This window comes from Neovison vison, chromosome 9 (assembly GCF_020171115.1).
Source record: "Neovison vison isolate M4711 chromosome 9, ASM_NN_V1, whole genome shotgun sequence".
Lineage (NCBI taxonomy): Eukaryota > Metazoa > Chordata > Mammalia > Carnivora > Mustelidae > Neogale > Neogale vison.
This window is the reverse complement of record NC_058099.1, coordinates 47,576,613-47,597,609: the sequence shown is the minus strand read 5'-3', so window position 1 is coordinate 47,597,609 and position 20,997 is coordinate 47,576,613. Positions and strand designations below refer to the sequence as shown.

Sequence of the window (20,997 nt, the reverse complement as noted above, 5' to 3'; positions counted from 1 at the left end):
ATCTAGAATCCTCCAGACATGATGAGGCTGTCCTCAGGAGTGAGTCCACGAGAGCCTGGATGGAGGACACTCAGTCACTGCAGAGGAATGAGGTTAGTAGAGGTGATAACTACCTTGTCAGTGAGGTGCTGCTGGGAAATCCGTCATCTGGAATTAGAACCTTGACACCTCCTATTCCCAGACAAGAACCAGGCTTACTGCTGGGGGCACTTGGCAATGCCTTGGAGCACTCTAACAAAACCTTGGTATTTATTGTTGTTCATTGGGTTTTTTGGATATTACATAAGCAATGGCACAGAATTCGTGGAGAACACAAACTGTCTGTAAGGTCAGTGTGACAAATCTAGGAATAACAGGAATCCTTTAAGATTGGAGGAGTTTCTCTTCATCATTTCCTGGGTCTCAGAGTCTTACCTGGACAGGTGATCTTTCTTACTGGTGAGCTGCCAGTGGTGTCTTGTGGCCATTGCTGATGTCTGAGGCTTGTTGTGATGCAGGCTTTGGAAATGAAAACACAAATACATTAAATTTTATGATTTAGCTCTACAAAACTCATTCAACACCTCAGTAGTTATCTAGTGTTAAACAGAAAAAAGAGTACGTAGTAGCAGGTGAAGTTAAAGATGAGGTTGTCGTGGTGCCTGGGGGACTCAGTCAGCTGGGCGGCCGCTTACAGCTCAGGTCATGATCCCAGGGTGCTGGGATGGAGCCTCGCATCAGGCTCCCTGCTCGTTGGGAGCCTGCTTCTCCCTCACTGTCTGCCCATTGCTCTGTCTACTTGTACTCTCTCTGTATCTATCTCTCTGTCAAATAAATAAATAAAAATCTTTAAAAAATGATTTTTGTCATCTGAGGCAACATTCAAATTTCGTACACAAAAAACACATGTTAAGTAAATAATTCCACTTTTCAGTTGCATTTAGCAAACTGGATTGATTTGAAATGTTCAGGTACACCGAAATCATTATGTCCTTTTAGAAATTGTTAATTTGCATACGTACTCCATATACTACACTGTATACATGTAAAGAAATTGTAAGTCACTCATCAAGTTTACTTATATACTTAAACATCGATAGCTTAAAATATAACACTTAGCTTAAAATTTTTAGTCATTCTGGACCCTGAATTGGATAAATGTTACACTTTTCTTCATCTTAAAGCACAGACAAAAACACAATATATTACAATATATACTGTGTCTTCCTGCTATTAAGTTTTCTTCAAAGTTGCAATTAAAAAACATCCAAAAAGATTCTGGAGGCAAGGATAATACTTAAAGAAAATAAAACATGGTTGAGAAACCCATGCTCCAGGGAGCCTAGGTGGTTCAGTGGGTTAAGCCTCTGCCTTCGGCTCAGGTCATGATCCCAGAGTCCTGGGATCGAGCCTTGCATCGGGATCTCTGCTCAGCAGGCAGCCTGCTTCCTCCTCTCTCTCTCTCTCTCTCTCTGCCTGCCTCTCTGACTACTTGTGATCTCTCCCTCTCTGTCAAATAGATAAATAAAATCTTTAAAGAAAAAGAAACCCATGCTCCAAACCCAAGTAGAAAGTGTAGAAAGGAAAGCAAAAAGAGAAGTATAAAGTAAGGGAATCGTTCAGAAATTGAAAACTCCTATGTCCCCTACTTAAGCCTCACGCACAAGAGAAGATGTTCAGAGGGGCTAGAGCCATGGGTCCCAGACGTGCCCACCCCAGCCAGGCCAACGGCACCTGCAGGATCCCCGATGGTCCTGCCCTGCTCCTTCTTGGTGGCCCTGGTGGTGCTCAGCTGCCACTCCCTTGGCTCTCTGGGATGTGACCTGCCTCAGGACCACGGCCTGCTGCACTGGAGGGCCCTGATGCTCCTGCGACAAATGAGGAGACTGTCTGCTAGCTCCTGTGACAACTACACAAACGACTTTGGCTTTCCCCAGGAGGTGTTTGATGGCATGCAGCTACAGAAGGCTCAAGCCCTCTCTGACATCCATGTGACGAACCAGAAGACCTTCCACCTCTTCTGCACAGAGGCGTCACCTGCTCCCTGGAACACGACCCTCCTGGAGGAATTGTGCTCAGGACTTTCTGAGCAGCTGAGCCACCTGGAAGCCTGTCCCCCGCAGGAGGTAGGGGTGGGAGAGCTGCCCCTGGTGAATGGGGACTCCATCCTGAGGAACTACTTCCAGAGAATCTCCCTCTATCTGCAAGAGAAGCAATACAGCCCTTGTGCCTGGGAGATGGTCCGAGCAGAGATCATGAAACCCTTGTATGCATCAACTGCCTTGCGAAAGGAATTAAGGAGCAAGAAGTGAGACCTGTTTCAACATGGAAATGATTCCCTCTAATTGTAACATCACACATTCTGGAGTTCTGCCGTGTCAGAAACTCTCATTTCTGCTGTCGTGAAGACATGAACACAGTCAGTTTGTCAAGTGTTTTCAGAACATGTCAACTCTACAAGCAGTAGTTGCTTACAGATGACCTTGTTTGTGTCTATTTATCTATTTAAATATTTATTTATGTAAATATTGATAAGATTCAGTTTTCATATAACATGATGTGCACCTTTACATAGCAGAATATAACAAAATATATTTATAATATGTAATCAGTTTATCATTTTCTTCTTTATGGAACTTTAAGGACAAAAGGGTTTCAAAGAGGAACACCAGATCTGATTGTGTAACTCCGTTGGAAATTGGACAGCAGAATGCTTTTACCATCATACTGCATTAATGTTGGAAATGACAACTAACTTTCTCTAAGACACTTGCACGTTGACCTTAGGCTATAGGACATAATAAGTACAGATCCTGATGTCTACATCTTTGGTTGTAGGGACATATAAATATGGTTGCTGTAGGGATGGGATCTAAAAACAATCCTCCTATTTAATGTTTTAATGAAGAAGGAAAGGAAGTGACTTCTCTCACCTGCTGCCTGAGCAGAGAGGTAGAAGCACACAGGAAGTGCACACAGAAAATCTGCAGACCCCTCAACAGGTCACTGGCAGACATGGAGACACGTGTGTCCGGTGTCAGGGGCAGGTGAGCTGGCAGTTGACAAGAACCGCCATGCCTGAGGTCCACATCTAGCAGGCAAAACCAGAAACAGAGGTGGTCATGCAGGAGACGGTGTCATGTGAGAAACAGACATAAACTTGATTCTGAGGCTCTTCAGCCGTTGAAGGGACAGAAGAGAAGAGCCACAAAGGAGACGGTGGACTCGGCCATATAGCACAGGGTAAGAGAGGATGCTGGTGAGTGTCTTTAAGGAAGTAAATGTGCTTTGAATACCATCAGCAGATTCCTGGAAGATGCAGATTGAAACTGCCTGTGATGTCAGAAACACAGATGCCTTTGCTGACCTTCCTGAGAGTCGGTTTGGTGGAATGCATAAGCAGAGACCACCCTGGAGCGGGTGGGAGCATGAATAAGAGAAGTCAGTGCATCTGACTTGGAGAAGAATATTGCATGGGATCTGGGAATAATGTGGGTTAGTTTTTCTGTGCATAGTTTACCCTTTTATGCCATATGATTTTTTCTCAGTGACTTCATGGACAGTGTGGATCAGCAACTCTTGATCTCAGGGTTGTGAGTTCTGTCCCCACAGTGGGAGTAGAGATTACTTAAAAATAAAATATTAAAAAGAAACCAAAATAAGGGGCATCTGAGTGACTTAGTGGGTAAACGTCAGACTCTTCATTTTGGCTGAGGTCATAATCTCAGGGTTGTGAGATCAATCCCCAGGTCCGGCTCCCTGCTCAGCAGAGAGTCTGCTTGAAATTTCCCCCCCACCCCGTGCATTCCATTCAAATAAATAAATAAATCTTTTTAAAAAAATAATAAAAAGAAAAGCCTACAGGTAAATAAGGCACATGTATTTCCTACTGTATTGAAACTTAGTCTCACAAGGACAGAGACCTCAAAATGTTACTAAAGTTTATTTTATTTATTCTTTTAAGATTTTATATAATTTATAATAATATATATTTATATATTATAATATATTTCATATTATTATAAATTATAGTATTATTTATAATAGTATAATAAAACAATAATTATATAATATTATATATAATATATTTTAATATTTTATGTATTTTTTAAGATTTTAAGGTTTTATATATTTAATTGTCAGAGAGAGAGAGAGAGCGCACAAGCAGGGGGAGTAGCAGGCAGAGCCTTTGACTGGTTCCTGGCTGAATTATAGAATAATAAGCCTTCATTTTTATTGTAACAGTTTGGGAAAATGGACCAGTAAAGAGCTGGTCATGCTTTTATAGACAAGAGCTAGAAAAGGAGACTGTGCATAATAAAACTGTATAGCTTGAGTCATACATCTGGGAAGCTGTCAACTGATACGTATCACTCTCATTCTGATACTGCTTCTTATTTCAACTGTTCCTTCCATCATATCAACAAAGGAAAGATGGAATTATGTCCAGGCAAGCCGAGGTTTAGGAAGCACTGTGAAATAGCACACATGTTTATAGGCACATCTATCCTAAGGGAGGCAATGCTTAGTATAGGAGAACATAATGCCAAGACAATGGGCTGGAGAATGGGGGACGTAGTCAATGCCACTTGGCTATGTAGAAGGTCAATAAATAACCTTGGCTGAAACATGTGTGAGCACTGGGATAATCTGGGTTAGCTGGTCTAGAAGCCATTCTGCGTCATTCATACACGTGGGCGTGTGTGTGTGTGTTTGCTGGAAGTGGACGAAAGCTACTGAAGCAAAGCAGCAAAGATCCTAGTGCCTTCAAGGAAATAGTGTATAAAAAAGCACTTAGAATACTAAAACTTGGTCAGCTTTATTTATGTTTGGATATGTTGTGTGGTCCCCTTTTTCTGCCTTCGAAAAACCTTGTTCTCTTAAGGCTTGAAGCGATGGCACTCTGTTCAAAAAATGGCCTGGGGAAGCCTCTGTAGAACTCCACTGTTGGTTGAGAATGCTTAAAATCGAGTTGAAATATTGCAGTCTTAAAAACTTTTAATGATGTAATGGGCAAAACAATGCAAATCTGAAATACGTTGAGATCAAAATATTTCTGCTGAGATTATTTGATGATGTATATACATCAAGTTTTCCATGGTGTTTTTCATTTTTGGTTTGTTGTCCTTTTAAAGGGAAAATTTCATAAAGATCCTGCCTCAAAGCTATTTTCCTGAAATGTAGTCAAACAGGAATTTTTAATTCGAACCACTAGAGGGCAGAATAACATCAGTCAGTAGAATGGTTTGCTCAGAGTTTCAACATTGTGAAATAAAGTAACTCTAGGTATTCATAGGCACCATTAACATAGCACCATGTTCTGTTTATCCTTAATGAAGACAGCTAAAATTTTTTTTTTCTTTCTTTCTTCCTTCCTTCCTTTCTTTCTTTCTTTACCAGCACTAAGCCATTCTGATACACTTCTTAGCAAAGAGACACCAGAGAACAAAGTTATTAAAATCGGGATGGAAAAAAAATCCCCAAATTCCCTTAAAAACCAATTATATTGGATGGTGTGATGTAGTCAGATTAGATAGTAAATAACTACACAAAACTGGTATTAGCCTGACATCACCATTTTAAAGCCTGACTTTCCCCTTTATTTTGCATTATGTATTTATTCTAGATTCCCATAAATATGTTTGCTGTTTAAATAAAATGACAGAACACTTTTATACACATTGTTTTTAAGCTAGTTATCACAATCAGTAATGTGGTCATTAGATTTTCTATGGAAAATCTAAATTTTCTATATGTGTAATCTATGTGTAACATAGATTTTCTATACAACATGTGAAAATTAATAAACAGAAACCTTACCAAAATGGAGTTGGGAAGTTGGACACAGGGAACTCTCATGCCTTACCACTGCTACCACTCAAAGTCAATTGCAAATCCCAGAGGAAGAGATGGACCTTGCAATCGAATACTAATTTACTATTTCAGCAGGAGGAAGTTTTCTTCCTCTCTGGGCAAAAGCCCAGCCAATGAGAGATAAATCCCAATTCAGCCAATGAGAAACCACTATACTTTGCATCCCTAGTTTTTTCCCGATGGACTTTTTGTTTATAACAGCTCTACCCACCCCCCACCCACCCCCAAAGCCCTCCACCACTTTTCTCTTTTTAAAAGTACATTCTTTTTTTTTTTTTTTTTGGAAGATTTTATTTATTTGAGAGAGAGAGAGAAAGAAAGAGAGAGAGAGTGCGCGCGCGAGAGCGAATGAGAGAAAGAGAGCGCAAGCAGGAGCAGAGGGAGAGGGAGAAGCAGACTCCCCAATGAGCAGTAAGCGCAACTCAGGGCTCAATCCCCAAACTCGAGATCATGACCTGAGCTGAAGGAAGATGCTTAACCTATTGAGCCAGCCAGATGCCCCTACATTCCTTCTTTTTATTCCAAATTTGCCTACTGTTTTGTATACCTTGCTGTGCCTGATTGCAATTTTGTGGTATTCCTGAATAAAGCTAACTATTGTTGGTAAATAACAGGCAGTTTTATTTTTTTAAGTTTAACAAACTACTGGGAGAAATTCAAAACAATCTATTCATCAGTATTTAACATGAACCTGGAGGCAGGCTTTGTGTAAATGAATTTAATGGCTGTATAGTATTCTATAACATGGCATGCCCACTGTTTACTCACCTAATCTTTTATAGGAGCACATTAACTTGGCTGCAATTATCTTTTATTTATTTATTTAAAAGATCTTATTTATTTATTTGACAGACAGAGATCACAAGTAGGCAGAGAGGCAGAGAGAGAGAGAGAGGAGGAGTAAGCAGGCTCCCCGCTGAGCAGAGAGCCCGACGTGCGACTCAATCCTGGGACCCCGAGATCATGACCTGAGCCGAAGGCAGCGGCTTAACCCACTGAGCCACCCAGGCGCCCCTGCAATTATCTTTTATAAAAATAATGCTGCAATAAATAAATTTGGGCACACATTTAGGCAGGTGTATGAACAGTCTTTCTGTAATATAAATATCCAGAAATGCATTTGCATTTAAAAATTTTGGTAGATTGGGGCACCTGGGTGGCTCAGTCATTAAGCATCAGCCTTCAGCTCAAGTCATGATCCCAGGGTCCTGGGATCGACCCCCACATTTGTCTCCTTGCTCAGCAGAAAGTCTGCTTCTCTCTCTCCCACTCCCCCCTGCTTGTGTTCCCTCTCTCACCATGTCTTTGTCAAATAAATAAATAAAATCTTTAAAAAATTTTTGTCAATTTTACCAAAATAACCACCTATATTTAAAAATTTAACACTTCTACTATGTACAGATGTGTGCTCTTAACCCAGCTATCTCCAAACCATCTTGCTGTTTATCAGATTTTACATTTATATAAATGATCACTAGGAAGGCTATATAAGTATATTATCTACTTGTAGCTATGTCTGCTTTTGTAAATTGCTTCTGTGTTTCTTTTTTTTTTTTTTAAGATTTTATGTATTTATTTGACAGAGAGATACAGACAGAGAGAGAACACAAGGAGGCAAACCAGCAAGCAGAGGGAGAGGGAGAAGCAGGCTCTCCGCTGAGCTGGGAGCCTGATGTGGGACTCGATCCCAGGACCCTGGGATCATGAGCTTAGCCGAAGGCAGAGACTTTAACCCACTGAGCCACCCAGGCGCCCCGGCTTCTGTATTTCTTGCTGATATTGCTATTGTATTGTTAAACATTTTTGAGTTTTTTATATTAATAATATTAATATCAATGATATATTTTGATATTTTTTCTATATCTCATAGATTTATATATGACATACATTTTTATATATCTTTTTTATTCTCTTGATAGTTCTTTACTGGACAGACTTTTAAAAAAATTTACATTTTGGGCACATTGATGGTGTAGTGGGTTAAGCAACCAGCTCTTGGTTTCAGCTCAGGTCTGATCTCAGAGTGGTGAGCACTTTAGGTGTTTTTTTGTTTTTGTTTTGATTATTTTTAATATGTTAGGCATTCGTTGCACACAACAATCTGAGAGAGATGCTTTAGGGAAGAAATCTTTCCTCTGGAACCTTGTGCTCTACCCCACATATGTATAATGCCACATGTGGTTTCTGATGTCTAACCCCTCAGATATGGGCCCAAGTGTTCCAGGAAACTTTTGCCCAGAACTTAGAGATGGATTGTTGGTGAAATTTCTAACATCCTTTCTACATAGGACCCTCCTTTGTGTGTCTTCTGGTACAGTTTCCCTACAGGGGGTTACAGCTGAAACCCTGAAATGCCCAAACAACTCTCTTTGCTCTTCTAATGTCAACCCATAGTAGAAATCTACTTAGCCAGAGGGATTTTGAGGACATTTTTGTTTCAGCTCCTGAGCCCTGTCTCACCCACAGAGAGTGCATCCTCTTTTTCTTCCCCCTCTAGTGGGCACAATTAGGTCCTTCAAGGTATTTCTCATGTAACCCCATAATTTGCCCTGGAAATATGCTTATTTCCTTCCCAGTTTCATTGAGTCTCTTTCTCTTCCACTCAAACTTTCCTCCCAAGGACTGACACTAGATTAGGAGCTGTTACTAAAATAAGTCCACTATACTGAATAATATACCAGCTAAAAATTCCAATTTCAATGCTCTCAAATTAACTCCATTTTTATCATAAATATTTTTATAATTTTTAATTAACATATAATGCATTAGTAGCCCCAGGGGTACAAGTCTGTGAATCGCCAGGTTTACACACTTCACAGCACTCACCATAGCACATACCTTTCCCAGTGTCTATAACCCCGCTCCCCCTCCCTACCCCCCTGCCCCTGGCAACCCTCAGTTTGTTTTGTGAGATTAACAGTCTCTTATGGTTTGCCTGATCATAAATATTTTTATCCACATTGATAACTACCTTGTTTATCTGACAAGAACCCACATGAATTACTGTTATTTGGAATAATTAAATTTTCTCTTAGGGAAATACCTTATTAATGAAAAGGCTTATGTTGAAACTTGGAATAAGTTTCACTAAAACAATATGCACTTAGCTGTCTTAGGTAGAAAAGAGTCACATGATTTATAGGTCAAGGGCAACACTGTTCTTTGTTCTCCTTGAACCTTGCTTCACCCTTCCCAAGAGGTACACATCTTCACCTTTAATGACTAAAACTTATCTGAACAGGTTTCTAAGAAGATGGATTCTTCTTACATTGACGGTAAAACCATGGGACCATTTTTGTGTTATGATCACTTCCCTGCATCCTTGTAATGTGACTCTGGCTACTAGTCTCCAGATACTACATGCTGGCTATCTTCTGCTTACTCATAATGTTTCAAGTATACAAGCCAAAGAAATAAAGAAATTTGTCATAAAATCTCTACTGATAGCAGGTGCAAAAACTGATTCAACATCCACCCAACTTTGGACAATAACAGGACAAGTGGTCTTTCCAACAGAACAATGGGAGGAGTGTTACACTTTATACAACTGTAAAAGTGAGCCATTTACACTATTTACATGAATTGTTTTATATTTTTCTATTACTTTTTTTTTGTTTTTTTTTAACTGAACCCAAAATAGGAAACATTCAAGTTGTTGTCAGTGGTTTCTATATTAATTGGCTGTTGAAAGCGTGACTAACCATCAAGAGCAGACAGGGACCAAAGGCCCATGATGAGTGGGTTCAGGAAAGGATTTTCTCAGATGAGTAGAACAATTAGTCAGAAGAAGGGATCCCACCAGCACTTCTCATCTATATGTTATGTCATTGTCTTATTGTACCTTTACCAACCAAGGATTCATTAGAGAATGAGAGACACTTTACTTTTTAGTGCAAGACATAGCTTATCCAAACTGTCCATCCAGGAAAAGTAGAGAAAATGAAAAACAAAAATAAGAATTAACCTCTTAGCAGGCTCATAAACAAGACTTCCTCATCTCTAGGTAGAGTGTCTTCTTACACATACAACTGACGACGATGATATGGTATTTATATATCTCTTTTTTTCTTTTATTTTTTTAAGATTTTATTTATTTATTTGACAGAGAGAGAGTAAGAGAGCACAAACAGAGGGAGCAGCAGACGGAGAAGGAGAAGCAGATTCCCTGCTGAGCAGGGAACCCGACACGGGTCTCAATCCCAGGACCCCAGAATCATGGTCTGAACCGAAAGCAGATGCTTAACTGACTAAGCCACCTAGGCACCGTATATATCTCTTCTTTCTGTTAACACTGCATTTTAAATGTCTTTATTCATTCAGTGTTTAGATTGTCCCTTTATGTGTTCAAGAATGTGCTAAGCAAAGAGTTAAGAAGCTATTTCCCCACCCTGAAGTAGGTCATACTTTTGTTGAAAGAGAAGTGATCCAGCATCGTACAGCGTGGTTTGTGATGTGATTGGTGTTGTGCTCTGGAAGAGTAAACAGATTTAGACAAATCAGACTCTAAGGGTTTTCTGAGAAATGAAAACTTAAGGAGTCATAAATAGCAAGAATGAGATAGTAACACATATTAGGGTGCTAATATGTATTTGACCAAGGCAATATGTGAGTTTGGGTTTCCTATGGCCCCAGATGGAAGGTCTGTGGGGTTTGCTTTCGGAAGTTAGGTGCTGAGAAAGCAGACTCTGAGACAAAATTACCATGCAAGGAGTTTATTAGGGAGGGTTGTAGGCTCAACACATGTGAGAAGAGAAGGCCGCAGATGGAGGAGAGGAAAAGCTGAGGGGCCGGCCAGTCACAACGTGGCTTCAGTCAAAACCTGGGTTGGGGAGGGGGCTCTGAAGTGGCAATGACCTTTCAGAGGCAGAGTGAGGGGTCTGAGCCTTCATCCCCCTACATCCAGTCATTGGATACAGGGGAGAAAATGGGCTACATGACTCATTTCAGCCAAAGGCAATTCCAAGAATGCCCCCCAAATCTCTGTATTTACTAAACATCTATACTTCTCAGTTACTGAACCAGTTTGCTGTCTCTTACCTTGGAATCCTCTATCTTTCAGAGGTTTGATTTCCTTTGTGTTCACATCCTATTCCTCATCTGGTCAGGTTATGGTTGCAGGTTTGATTTTATACAGTCACAGGCATGAGGAACAGAACGTTCCAGACAAAAACTTAGTTTGGATCATTTTCCTGAGAAGACAGTTTCTGTCATGGAATGTACCTGGAGTATCACAGTCTCTATATCCTGCTTCTTTAAGAAGGAGAAGGACCACTAAATCTGCTGCTATGAAAAGGTAGTGATAGGAAAAAAAACCCCAAAAAACACACAAAAAAACCTTTCCTCATCAGCTGTCTCCTACCTGGGGTGGGATTATGGGAAAATATGAGATCAGTAACTTCAAGGAGACCAGGCCTTTATCTGTTAAACGTCTATCAAGGCTATCAAGAAATAGAGGAATGGTTTATAATGTGGAGTGTTAGGGCCAACAGCATCGGCATCATCTAGAAATTGCTAGAAATGCAAACACTTAGGCTCCATTACAGACTTACTGGACCAGAAACACTGGGGGTGACGCCATGCCATCTCTGTTTTAACAAGCCCCCAAGATGAGTCTGATATGTACTGGAGGTGGGGCTTGCAGGTGATAAGTATCCTAAGCCAACTCTCTACAAGGAGCCATAATTATTGTTCTTTTTCAAAATTTCACAAATAATATCATTTTTCCCTGATTCTAAAATGAATTTATATTCATGGAAAAATATTTAAAATTCAAAAAGGATAAGAGAATGAAAATTCTATCACCTAGATAGCACTATTACAAATATTTTAGTGCATTTCTTTTCAGACATTTTACATGTATTTTTATTTGTAGAAAATATGATGATACTAGTTATTTTGTAAACTGCTTTTTCATTTGATAATCTATTTAGCTCAGTACATATAGGTATGCCTAGGATAACTTAGATGACCCAGCCTGTGAGTACAAATGATCTTACCTTTACTCTGAGCCCATCTATGCACTGATGGCCGGGCATGTAGTCTCTTTATTTTTTTAAACTTTTTATTTTTCTCATCTAGTCTCTATAAAGTGCCTATCTTCCCCAATATTTCCTCCAAGTTTAGAACTCTGGTTTTAAAGTTTTAAGACGGCACATATATTTAAAAGCAAGCAATTTTTATTTTGTATAAGGCAGTGAAGACAGTTACAGAAGCATGATGTCAACTAATAAAGCTAAATGTTTGGGGAAACATTAGCAGACACAGTATCGGTTTTAGCTTCTAAATATGAGTATATATTATCTGCTCTGAATTTCTACTTGGCACTTCCTCCATTCTATTTCCCTCAGTTCTCAGGAAAGAAATGTCCAGGGAGAGAAAATGTTCTTTTTTCAATTCAAGGCTGTAGACAGTGTGTGAACTTGAATAAGGAAAGCTGGAGCAAGTTATCATCATTCTTGTTGTTATTATTTTGCAGAGATATTTCATAGTGCCTGCTGTTCGGGTTTGTGGGGTCTGGAACACAGGGCAGCCTTCTGAGTCAGGCAGATCTGGCTGAGAATCTTTGTTGTGGCATTGGCTGGCTTTATGGCTTATTACGTTACTTTGAACAAATCACTTCACCTTGAAAGTCTGGTCATTCTCACCTGAGAAAGGACTACAGTAACAGAAACTACTTTGCTAGGTTAATTTGAGAGTTGTATAATGTGTTAAATGAAGGATTTTGTTCTGAAAACTTCCTGGTTTAAAGAAAACAAAAATTCTACTGATCATGTGAAGCAAATGACCTGTATTTGCTTGTGTCTTTCCTCTCTCCACTTCCCTACCTCCAGGTGAACCTGAAAGTAAACAGGTCAAGACCAGGGCTGAAGTGTGGCCAAGACGTCCTCCTGACTGCCCAGCCTCTGCCTCCCTGTCTCTTTCTCTAGGGCAGTGGACCCACCTCAGGCTCAGGACCCTGTTCAGTTCATCCTCCTTCCTTTGAAGCCAAATCCAAGGACATGAAGAGACATTTCACCAAAGAGATTACAAAGATGCCAAATAAGCACATGAAAAAATATCCAACAGCAGGAGCCATTAGGGAAACGGGAACTCAAACCACAATCAGATATCACTACACACCTATCAGAATGGCCAAAATCGAAACAGCTAACACACTTACATTAATTAAACCGGGATGAAATATGTTTTGTTCTTCAGCAAGTTTTCACAATCAGTGATCAATTTGATCTCAAATTATGCGATGACTCTAAAGCAGAACACGATGTCAAGTAGTAGAACTAGCCCCAGACATCTGGGCCATGGCATCTGGTTCTTACATTGGGCGAAAGTCACTGTGACTGTGGGAAAGCCATCAAGTCTCACTGAACGTCAGTTTCTCTGGTCCCACATCTGATCCACAATGATTTCTAAGAGCTCCTGGCTGGAAGAGCTGGAATCCCTTCATCAACGGCAGCTGTGATGAGAGTGGAAACCCTCTCCCTCAGTTGGCATGGGTGCCCTCCTGTCCAGCTTTCTTCCTCCCGGCCACTCCCCTTCCCACCAAGGGAAGTCTGGTGCAGTCCTGTTTCTTCTAACCTTCATCTAACACTTCCTTTAGCTAGCAAGACTCCTTCATGCATACTTCCTCTTTTTTAAAGATTTTATTTATTTTTTTGAGAGAGAGAGAGAGAGAGAGAGAAAATGAGCATGAGCAGGGAGAGGAACAGAGGGAGAAGCAAACTCCCCATTGAGCAAGGAGTCCCATGCAGGGCCCATCCCAGAGCCCCAAGATTACAGTCTGAGCTGAAGGCAGATGCTTAATAGACTGAGCCACTCAGGAATCCCTCCTTCATGCATATTTCTAATAACTGGCTCTTGTTGGATACACTTTAATTTATTATTTTAAATTGTAATGTTCATGTGATTAAAAATTGAACTACAAAAAATAAGCTGTAAAAGCACCTCTGCCCTGTCCTCTTCCCTTAGTCTCTCTTTCCCAAAATACAGGCTACCATTGTAATTTATTTCTTATATATTCCTTATTTGCTCATGTACAAGTTAGGCCAAACGTAAAATTTGTTTTACATTTTAATTTTAAATACAGCATTTTAGACACACTGTTCTGCCTCTTGCCTTTTTTTTTTTTAACTTTTTTCAGTGTAGGAAGAGCATCCTCATTCTTTTCTCCAGCTAAGTAGTGCTCCTTTGTGTGAACATAATTTAACTGTCTCTAATTAAAAGAGTCTGTGTAATTTCCTGTATTGGGATATTATAAATAATGCTGTAATGAATAATATTGCACATAAGTCATTATACACATGTGCAAGGCTTTTTATAAGATAAATTTCAAACCCAGAATTTATGGATCAAAAAACTATAATTTTAATAGGTATCACCAAATTGCCTTTATTGTGATCTTACCAATTTCCAGTGCTCTGGCAAATTATAAGAGCATCCCTCCCCCAAATCTCCAAAGAGTGTGGGCCTTCACCCATCTGGTATAAATGGCATGTTACTCACTTTTAATCTGTATTTCTTATTATTATGAGTGAGGTTGAATCTCTTTTCATGCATTTGTTATGTATTAATATTATCAAATCTTACAGTGCACATTATCCCTACTTATTTCTCATTGTGTCTACCAAGTTCTGGCAAAGAAATCATTGGAATGGATGTTCTGTGTCAAGAAAAGCATTATTACACTGGGGACACATTTCGTTTTATTTACCTGGTCAACTTGCATGAAAATATACCCATTTGAAGAGCCAGTTATGAAATATTAATGAATTACTTTAACTCATAAAACTTAAGACAAATCAAAGGTACAAAGTGACATTACAAGTTACAGACGATTATAGTCAGTATGCATGATCTTAAAGGACAGATTAAAAAAAAATATATATATATATATTTCCACATAAAACCAAAACAATACTACCAGTTTATGACAAAAAGAAATAATAGAGTCTGGAAAAGCCCTCCCACCCCTCTGTCTACCCTATGCTTTTAAAGCCTGGAGATGGCTCTTGCTCCACTTGGAAGGAATCTGTTTCTTGTTTACTTAGCTTTCTTACTAGCTGGAATGCAAAGAACAGACACCGGTTGATTTCTACTCAAACAATGGTCCAGGCGCAGCTGCTGTACTCCTGGTTTTCCAGGCAATTGTGGATCCTCCGGAAGTACTTTTTAACCTGCAACCTAGGGTTCCCACCACTCAAGACACCGCTGTTCTGCTCTGCTCCCAGGCCTCTGAGGGCCCATAGGTATTCCAGCTGTTGACTGAAGTTCAGTGAGGAAAATTCTCCACGCGGATTTCCTCCCAACCATCCAGAGAAATACCTGCCCTGAAGAGGTTGAAGGTCTGCAGAAGCATCTCATGCAGAATGGCCAGGGACTGTCCACTCTGGGACCGGCGACGATTCACAGACTGCTGGGGAAGGAGGAAGTTTGTCCTGTGTGGCAGACACGGCTGAACTGGTGATTTGGGGAATTTATTCCACAGTTTTAAACTCTCTCTGTTTACTCTTTGTTGGAAGACAGCCAGTTTCAGTTCGAGAGAGAAGAAGAGTAGAAGAGGCCAAGAGCACCAACACAATTTCAAAGAAATGCTTGTTAATCACGGTGAAGGTCGAATGCGCCACTTGTCTCTGTACAGACTTAGTCCAGCTCCAGCGCTAGTGAATGTTTGCTCTTCATGCATCTCAGATTGTTCTGGGAAGTGTCCTCCTTTGTGGGTTTTGTTTTCTAATGCTGTCCTAACTCCAAGATTAGACATTAGGTTTTCTGGTTACCTTTTCATAGTGTTTATGGAACACTTCCTCCTCTTTCCCCATTGTGTAGGCTGTTTGACGAAGTAACCAAAAGAACTTGTTTCATTGTATGTGTTCCTTGAGATAATTACAGACTAGTCATCCAATATGATTTTCTATTACCCTCATTATTCCATACAAAGTTTCACTCAACACAATATGCCTTTTCAATATTTAGTCAAGTTTATTAAAGTTCTTTTATTGAGAGTATTTTTTAAAGGAGTACTCTTTTAATATTTATATTAAATACATATCAGAGGTTTAGCAGCACCTATAGGGCACTCAGGGGGGATAATTAAAATCTATACAGACTACTAAATTTAAAACCTCAAGTAGAACTGTAAATTTGCACAAATGTTTGAGCAAATTAACTTTAAAATACATATGAGCAATCTTAAATTGTTTTATATCTTATTGAGGCAGTTGAATATCTAAGTTCCTGGCCTATAAAAGGTAATACAAAAAAGAAAAAAAAATAGGAAAAGAAGGTCGTTATAAAATTATTGCATCTGCAGAATACTAGAAATGGCCTATAGGTCCAACAATAAGGAAATGGTTAAATAAATGTTGGTAAATCCATTTAATTAAATTCTGTGTAAGGGCAGCTGGGCGGCTCAGTCAGGTAAGAGGCTGCCTTCAGCTCTCAAGTCATGATCCCAGAGTCCTGGGATCAAGCCCCACATTGGGCTCTCTGCTCAGTGGGGAGTCCACTCCTCCCTCTGCCTCCCCCCACTTGTGCTCATGCTCACCATCTCTCTCTCAAATAAATAAAATCTTTTTAAAAATTCTATGTAACCATTTTTAAAAAGATATTTTAATTTTTAAATTTTTATTTATTTTTTTAAATAAACATATAACGTATTTTTATCCCCAGGGGTACAGGTCTGTGAATTGCCAGGTTTACACACTTCACAGCACTCATCATAGCACATACCCTCCCCAATGTCCATATCCCCACCACTCTCTCCAGTTGCCCCCTCCCCCCAGCAACCCTCAGTCTGTTTTTCGAGATTGAGTCTTTTATGGTTTGTCTCCCTCACAATCCCACCTTCTTTCATTTTTTCTTTTCCTGCCCCCCAACCTCCCACATTGCATCTCCACTTCCTCATATCAGGGAGATCATATGATAGTTGTCTTTCTCTGACTGGCTTATTTCGCTAAGCATAATACCCTCTAGTTCCATCCCGATCGATATTTTAAATTTTTTTGAGAGAAAGAGAAGGAAAGAGAGAGAGCATGCATGTGCACAGTGGGGAGAGGGAGAGAGAAGCCCAAGCAGATTCTGTGCTGAGCACAGAGCCCTACTCGGGGCTCAGTCTCACAACCCTGAGATCGGACCTGAGCTGAAACCAACAATCCAACACTTAGCCGACCGGATCACCCAGGTGCCCCACTATGTAACTATTATAAATGATAAAATTATATGTGAAGAGATTGGGGGCAGTTGGCTGGTATGTATTCCTTAGGGTACCTGTAACTATGGTAAACTTTCACATCAATATCTTTAAATCAGTAATGCCTCTCGAATTACAAATACCCAGCTCCACATTCTAAATCCTCCTGAATATGCCTCCAGTCTGCATTCCCAATCTTATCTCCCACTACTGCTCCAAATGTCCTATGAGGGAAAATGATTGCCAGATAAGGTTAATGACTCACTACTGCCTTAATATATCTAGCAGCGTGTGTGTGTGTGTGTGTGTGTGTGTGTGTGTCTCAGAAACATCACCCATGCCTCCTTCACCCCCTGTACCTGTCTGTGCAAGGACCAAGGATTACTTCTTCTTTACGGCCTAGATTTTATTTTAAAGAAGCTATAATCTCTCTTCTGGATGCTCACAGTACCGTATATCTTTTTTTAAATGCTTTTCTTGCTCTGTCTCATATATGGCTATTTTTTGGGTCACATTTACATTTAATGTGATTATATACATAAATAAATATAATTAATGTACTACAGCAGGATTTACCTCTACCGTGTTACTATTTATTTTTAAATTGTTCATGTTTTCCCCTTTTTGGGACTGATTACAAAAAATGATTCCATTTTATCTCCACTACTGGTTTATCAGCTATACCACTTTTTTCCCCCAAAGATTTTATTTATTTATTAGAGAGAGAAAGAGCACAAGGAGGGACAGAGGGAGAGTGAGAAGCAGGCTGCCACAGAGTTGGGAGTCCAATGTGGGACTCGACCCCAAGACCCTGGGATCATGACCTGAGCTGAAGACAGACACCAACTCACTGAGCCACACAGGTGCCCCTACCTATGCCATTTTATTCTTACGGTAGTTTCTCTAGGGCTTAAAATATACATGTCCTTATTTAGCATATTACAGTTTATTTTCAAATAATATTACACATGGCTTAAAGTTCAGTATGGAGGGTATTACAACAATATATTTCTTTTTCCTTCCTCTCATCCTTTGTTGTCATACATTTTCATATGTTTTAAACCCCACAAATATTTATATTTATTTTAAATCATCAGTTACATTTCAAAGAGATTTTTAAGATGAGAAAGGTATTTCATTTATATTGACTCATTATCATGTATTTAACCACATAATTACCCTTTCTGGTCTTGTTCAATCCTTTTGGTAGATCTAAATTTCTATTTGGTATCATTCTTCTTGAATAATTTCTTCCTCTTGACTAATTTCCTTTAATTATTCTTTTTTTTTTCAATTTATTTATTTTCAGAAAAACAGTATTCAAATTTCCTTTAATTATTCTTGTATCACAGGTCTCCTGGCAATGAATTCTCTTGGCTTTCTGTTTGTCTGAAAAATTATTTTGTCCTCAGTTTGGGATTATATTGTTGCTGAGTACAGAATTCCAGGTGGAGATAGTTTTTCTTTCAGTACTGTAAAGATACTGTTCCACTGTCTTTGGGCTTTCATGATTTCCAAAGAGAAGACTGCTGTCATCTTAATTTTATTTTTCTGTGCATCATCAGTCTTCTTTTTTCCCTGGATGATTTTAAGGTATTCTTTCTGTAATTATATTTCAGTTATTTGATGATAATGTGCCTTGGTGTGATTTTCTTCTTGTACCTCTATTAGGAGTTTCTTATGCTTCTTGAATCTGTGGTTTCATCATTTTAATTAAATTCAGAAAAGTTTCAGACCTTGTTTTTTCAACGTTTTTTATCTCCTTCTGGGACTCTAACTACAGAAATACTAGACCCATTTAGTATGATCATACAGGCAATTGATGTTCAGTTAGTCTTTATCTCTTTTATTTTTTATAGTTTCTATGGTGATGTCTTCGAGCTCACTGATACTGTTTTCTGTAGTATCTTACCTGAATGTTAATCCATCTAGCATATTTATCACTTTAGGTAGTATGTTTCTCATCTCTAGAAGTCCACTTTGCTCCTTTCTAATATCTTTCATTTTCCTCCTCATCACGTTCATCTTTTCTCCTATTTTGTTGAGCTTATACGATACGTTTATAAGAGGTATTCTAGCCTTCTTGTCTGCTACTTCAGTTATTTGTGTCATTTCTAGTCCTTGTTTCTTGATTATATTTTCTACTGTTTTGGGGTCCTATTGTCCTGCTTCTTTGTATGTCTGATAGCATTTGATTGGAGTTAGAACATTGTAATTTTGACATTACTGGATCTGTGAAGTGCTTCGTGTATGGTTGGGCTTTGTTTTAGGACATCGTTGAGTTACTCTCTTGGATTCCTTTGGGGCTTGCTTTTACACCTTGCTAGCATGGATGGAGCAGACTTTATAGTCTAGGGCAATGTCATTTCACTACCAAGGGACTATCCTTATAAGGACTTTACTTGCTGGTCCCTATTCTATGAAATCTTTGCACTTTGGGTGGTGGAAACATGAACTAGTCCCAGCCCCGTGCCCACCCTGGGGATAGTTGGCCCATTCCTTCCTGAGAATTCTTTCCCTGGTCTCCAGACTCTAAGTGACATGGGCACTAGGTATTCTTTTAAAAAGTTATGTCTGTGCATGTGTGTGTTTACATGGAATTAAGTGTGTGCCTGTACACATGTCTGTGCATGTGGAGGGTCAGGAATAACATTCAGAGCCCATGAGACAGTAAAGCTTGGTGCATGGGTCCCTTTTGTTTGTGGATGGTATTAAGACAATCCACTGCAAACTTACACTACTTAGAGAAAAACAATGGGGAAATATCATGACAGTGGAAAAAAAAGTGCTAAGTCTTAAGCATCACTGATTAAGACAAAGTCTTTGGGGTTGCCTGAGTGGCTCAGTGGTTAAGCATGTGCCTTCAGCTCAGGTCATGATCTCAGAGTCCTGGGTTCGAGTTCCATATTGGGCTCCCAGCTCAGTGGGGAGTCTGCTTTTCCCTTTGCCTGCTGTTGCCCCTGCATGTGCTCCCTCTCTCTCTGAAAAATAAATAAATAAAATCTTAAAAAAAAAGACAATCTTTGAAGAAAATGGAATAAACTAACAGTGGCAATCTATCTGACTAGAATGAACTTGTAACTGACTTTTAAAATTACACTCAAGCAATGAATATTGGAACACTACAAAAACTAATGATGTAGTACTAACATAATAATAGAAAAAAATAACTGCACAAGCTTACATTTTTATTCACCTTCCCCCCCACAAATTTAACATTGTCAATCTAAAAAGTATAATGCTGTAATTAAAATTCTGATCACTTCTGTATGTTAAAAGCATACCAAGAGTTCATTAGTAAGGAAGACACTTTAAATTTGGCCAAAGGATGGCAGCATAACATCAATTACTTAGAGCCTGGGATCAATTTTGCACTGTTGGCAAGGGAAATAAAAATGTACACGGCATCTAGTGGTCTAATGACATGTGGTGAGAGCAACGCATTATTATTTTGACAAAATGACTTGTTCCGATAATGCATAAGATTACTAATCACTCTAACTCATATTAAGATACTTGATGGTTAGTATTGTTAAGTATCTTCCTTTTCCTGCCTTGACTGCTTTAGTGGACATTTGTTGCTTTCTGGCTATTCACTGTCATCACGTCTCCCTTTTCGAGGGTTACTGGTATGCATAGCCTGACTTCTCTGCCTCCTCTTAGATCCTGTGCTTCTGGCCTGACTCCCCATCTGACACATCTAGCCCTTTCCAGGCTACTCAGTGCTTCACTTTCCCTAGCCTCAGTGATTACTTCAGGCAGGGTCCTTTGTCCCAGCGACCTCAACACACCTCTACTCCCATTTTCTGAGCACACACTAGCAAATACTTAACCATATTAATTTATCTGTCCTAGAATGCTGTAGTTAGAAGTGATCTTAAATCACATATAATCTCTGCTTCCTGTTCCCTTCCTGAAAAATTCAGTTCTAAAGCCAACAAAGAGAGAAAAAAAGGAAGCAC

General features: G+C 39.4%; 2 protein-coding genes across 2 annotated transcripts; one reads left to right on the top strand and one right to left on the bottom strand.

Moving 5' to 3' along the window:
- Positions 1 to 1,691: 1,691 nt before the first annotated feature.
- On the top strand, positions 1,692 to 2,291 carry LOC122917563 (interferon alpha-1/2-like). The gene has a single exon (XM_044265586.1). It carries the CDS (start codon positions 1,728 to 1,730, stop codon positions 2,289 to 2,291), a length of 564 nt encoding a protein of 187 aa, XP_044121521.1. The 5' UTR covers positions 1,692 to 1,727.
- Positions 2,292 to 14,825: 12,534 nt separating this feature from the next.
- Positions 14,826 to 15,665, bottom strand: IFNE (interferon epsilon). The gene is given in 4 exon segments (XM_044264145.1): positions 14,826 to 15,125; positions 15,128 to 15,394; positions 15,396 to 15,506; positions 15,624 to 15,665. Coding segments are annotated over 4 exon segments (720 nt in total).
- Positions 15,666 to 20,997: the final 5,332 nt, after the last annotated feature.

What these genes read in the sequence shown, in the direction of transcription:
- LOC122917563 (XM_044265586.1), top strand. Translation starts at nt 1,728, where the DNA reads ATGGTCCTGCCCTGCTCCTTCTTGGTGGCCCTGGTGGTGCTCAGCTGC.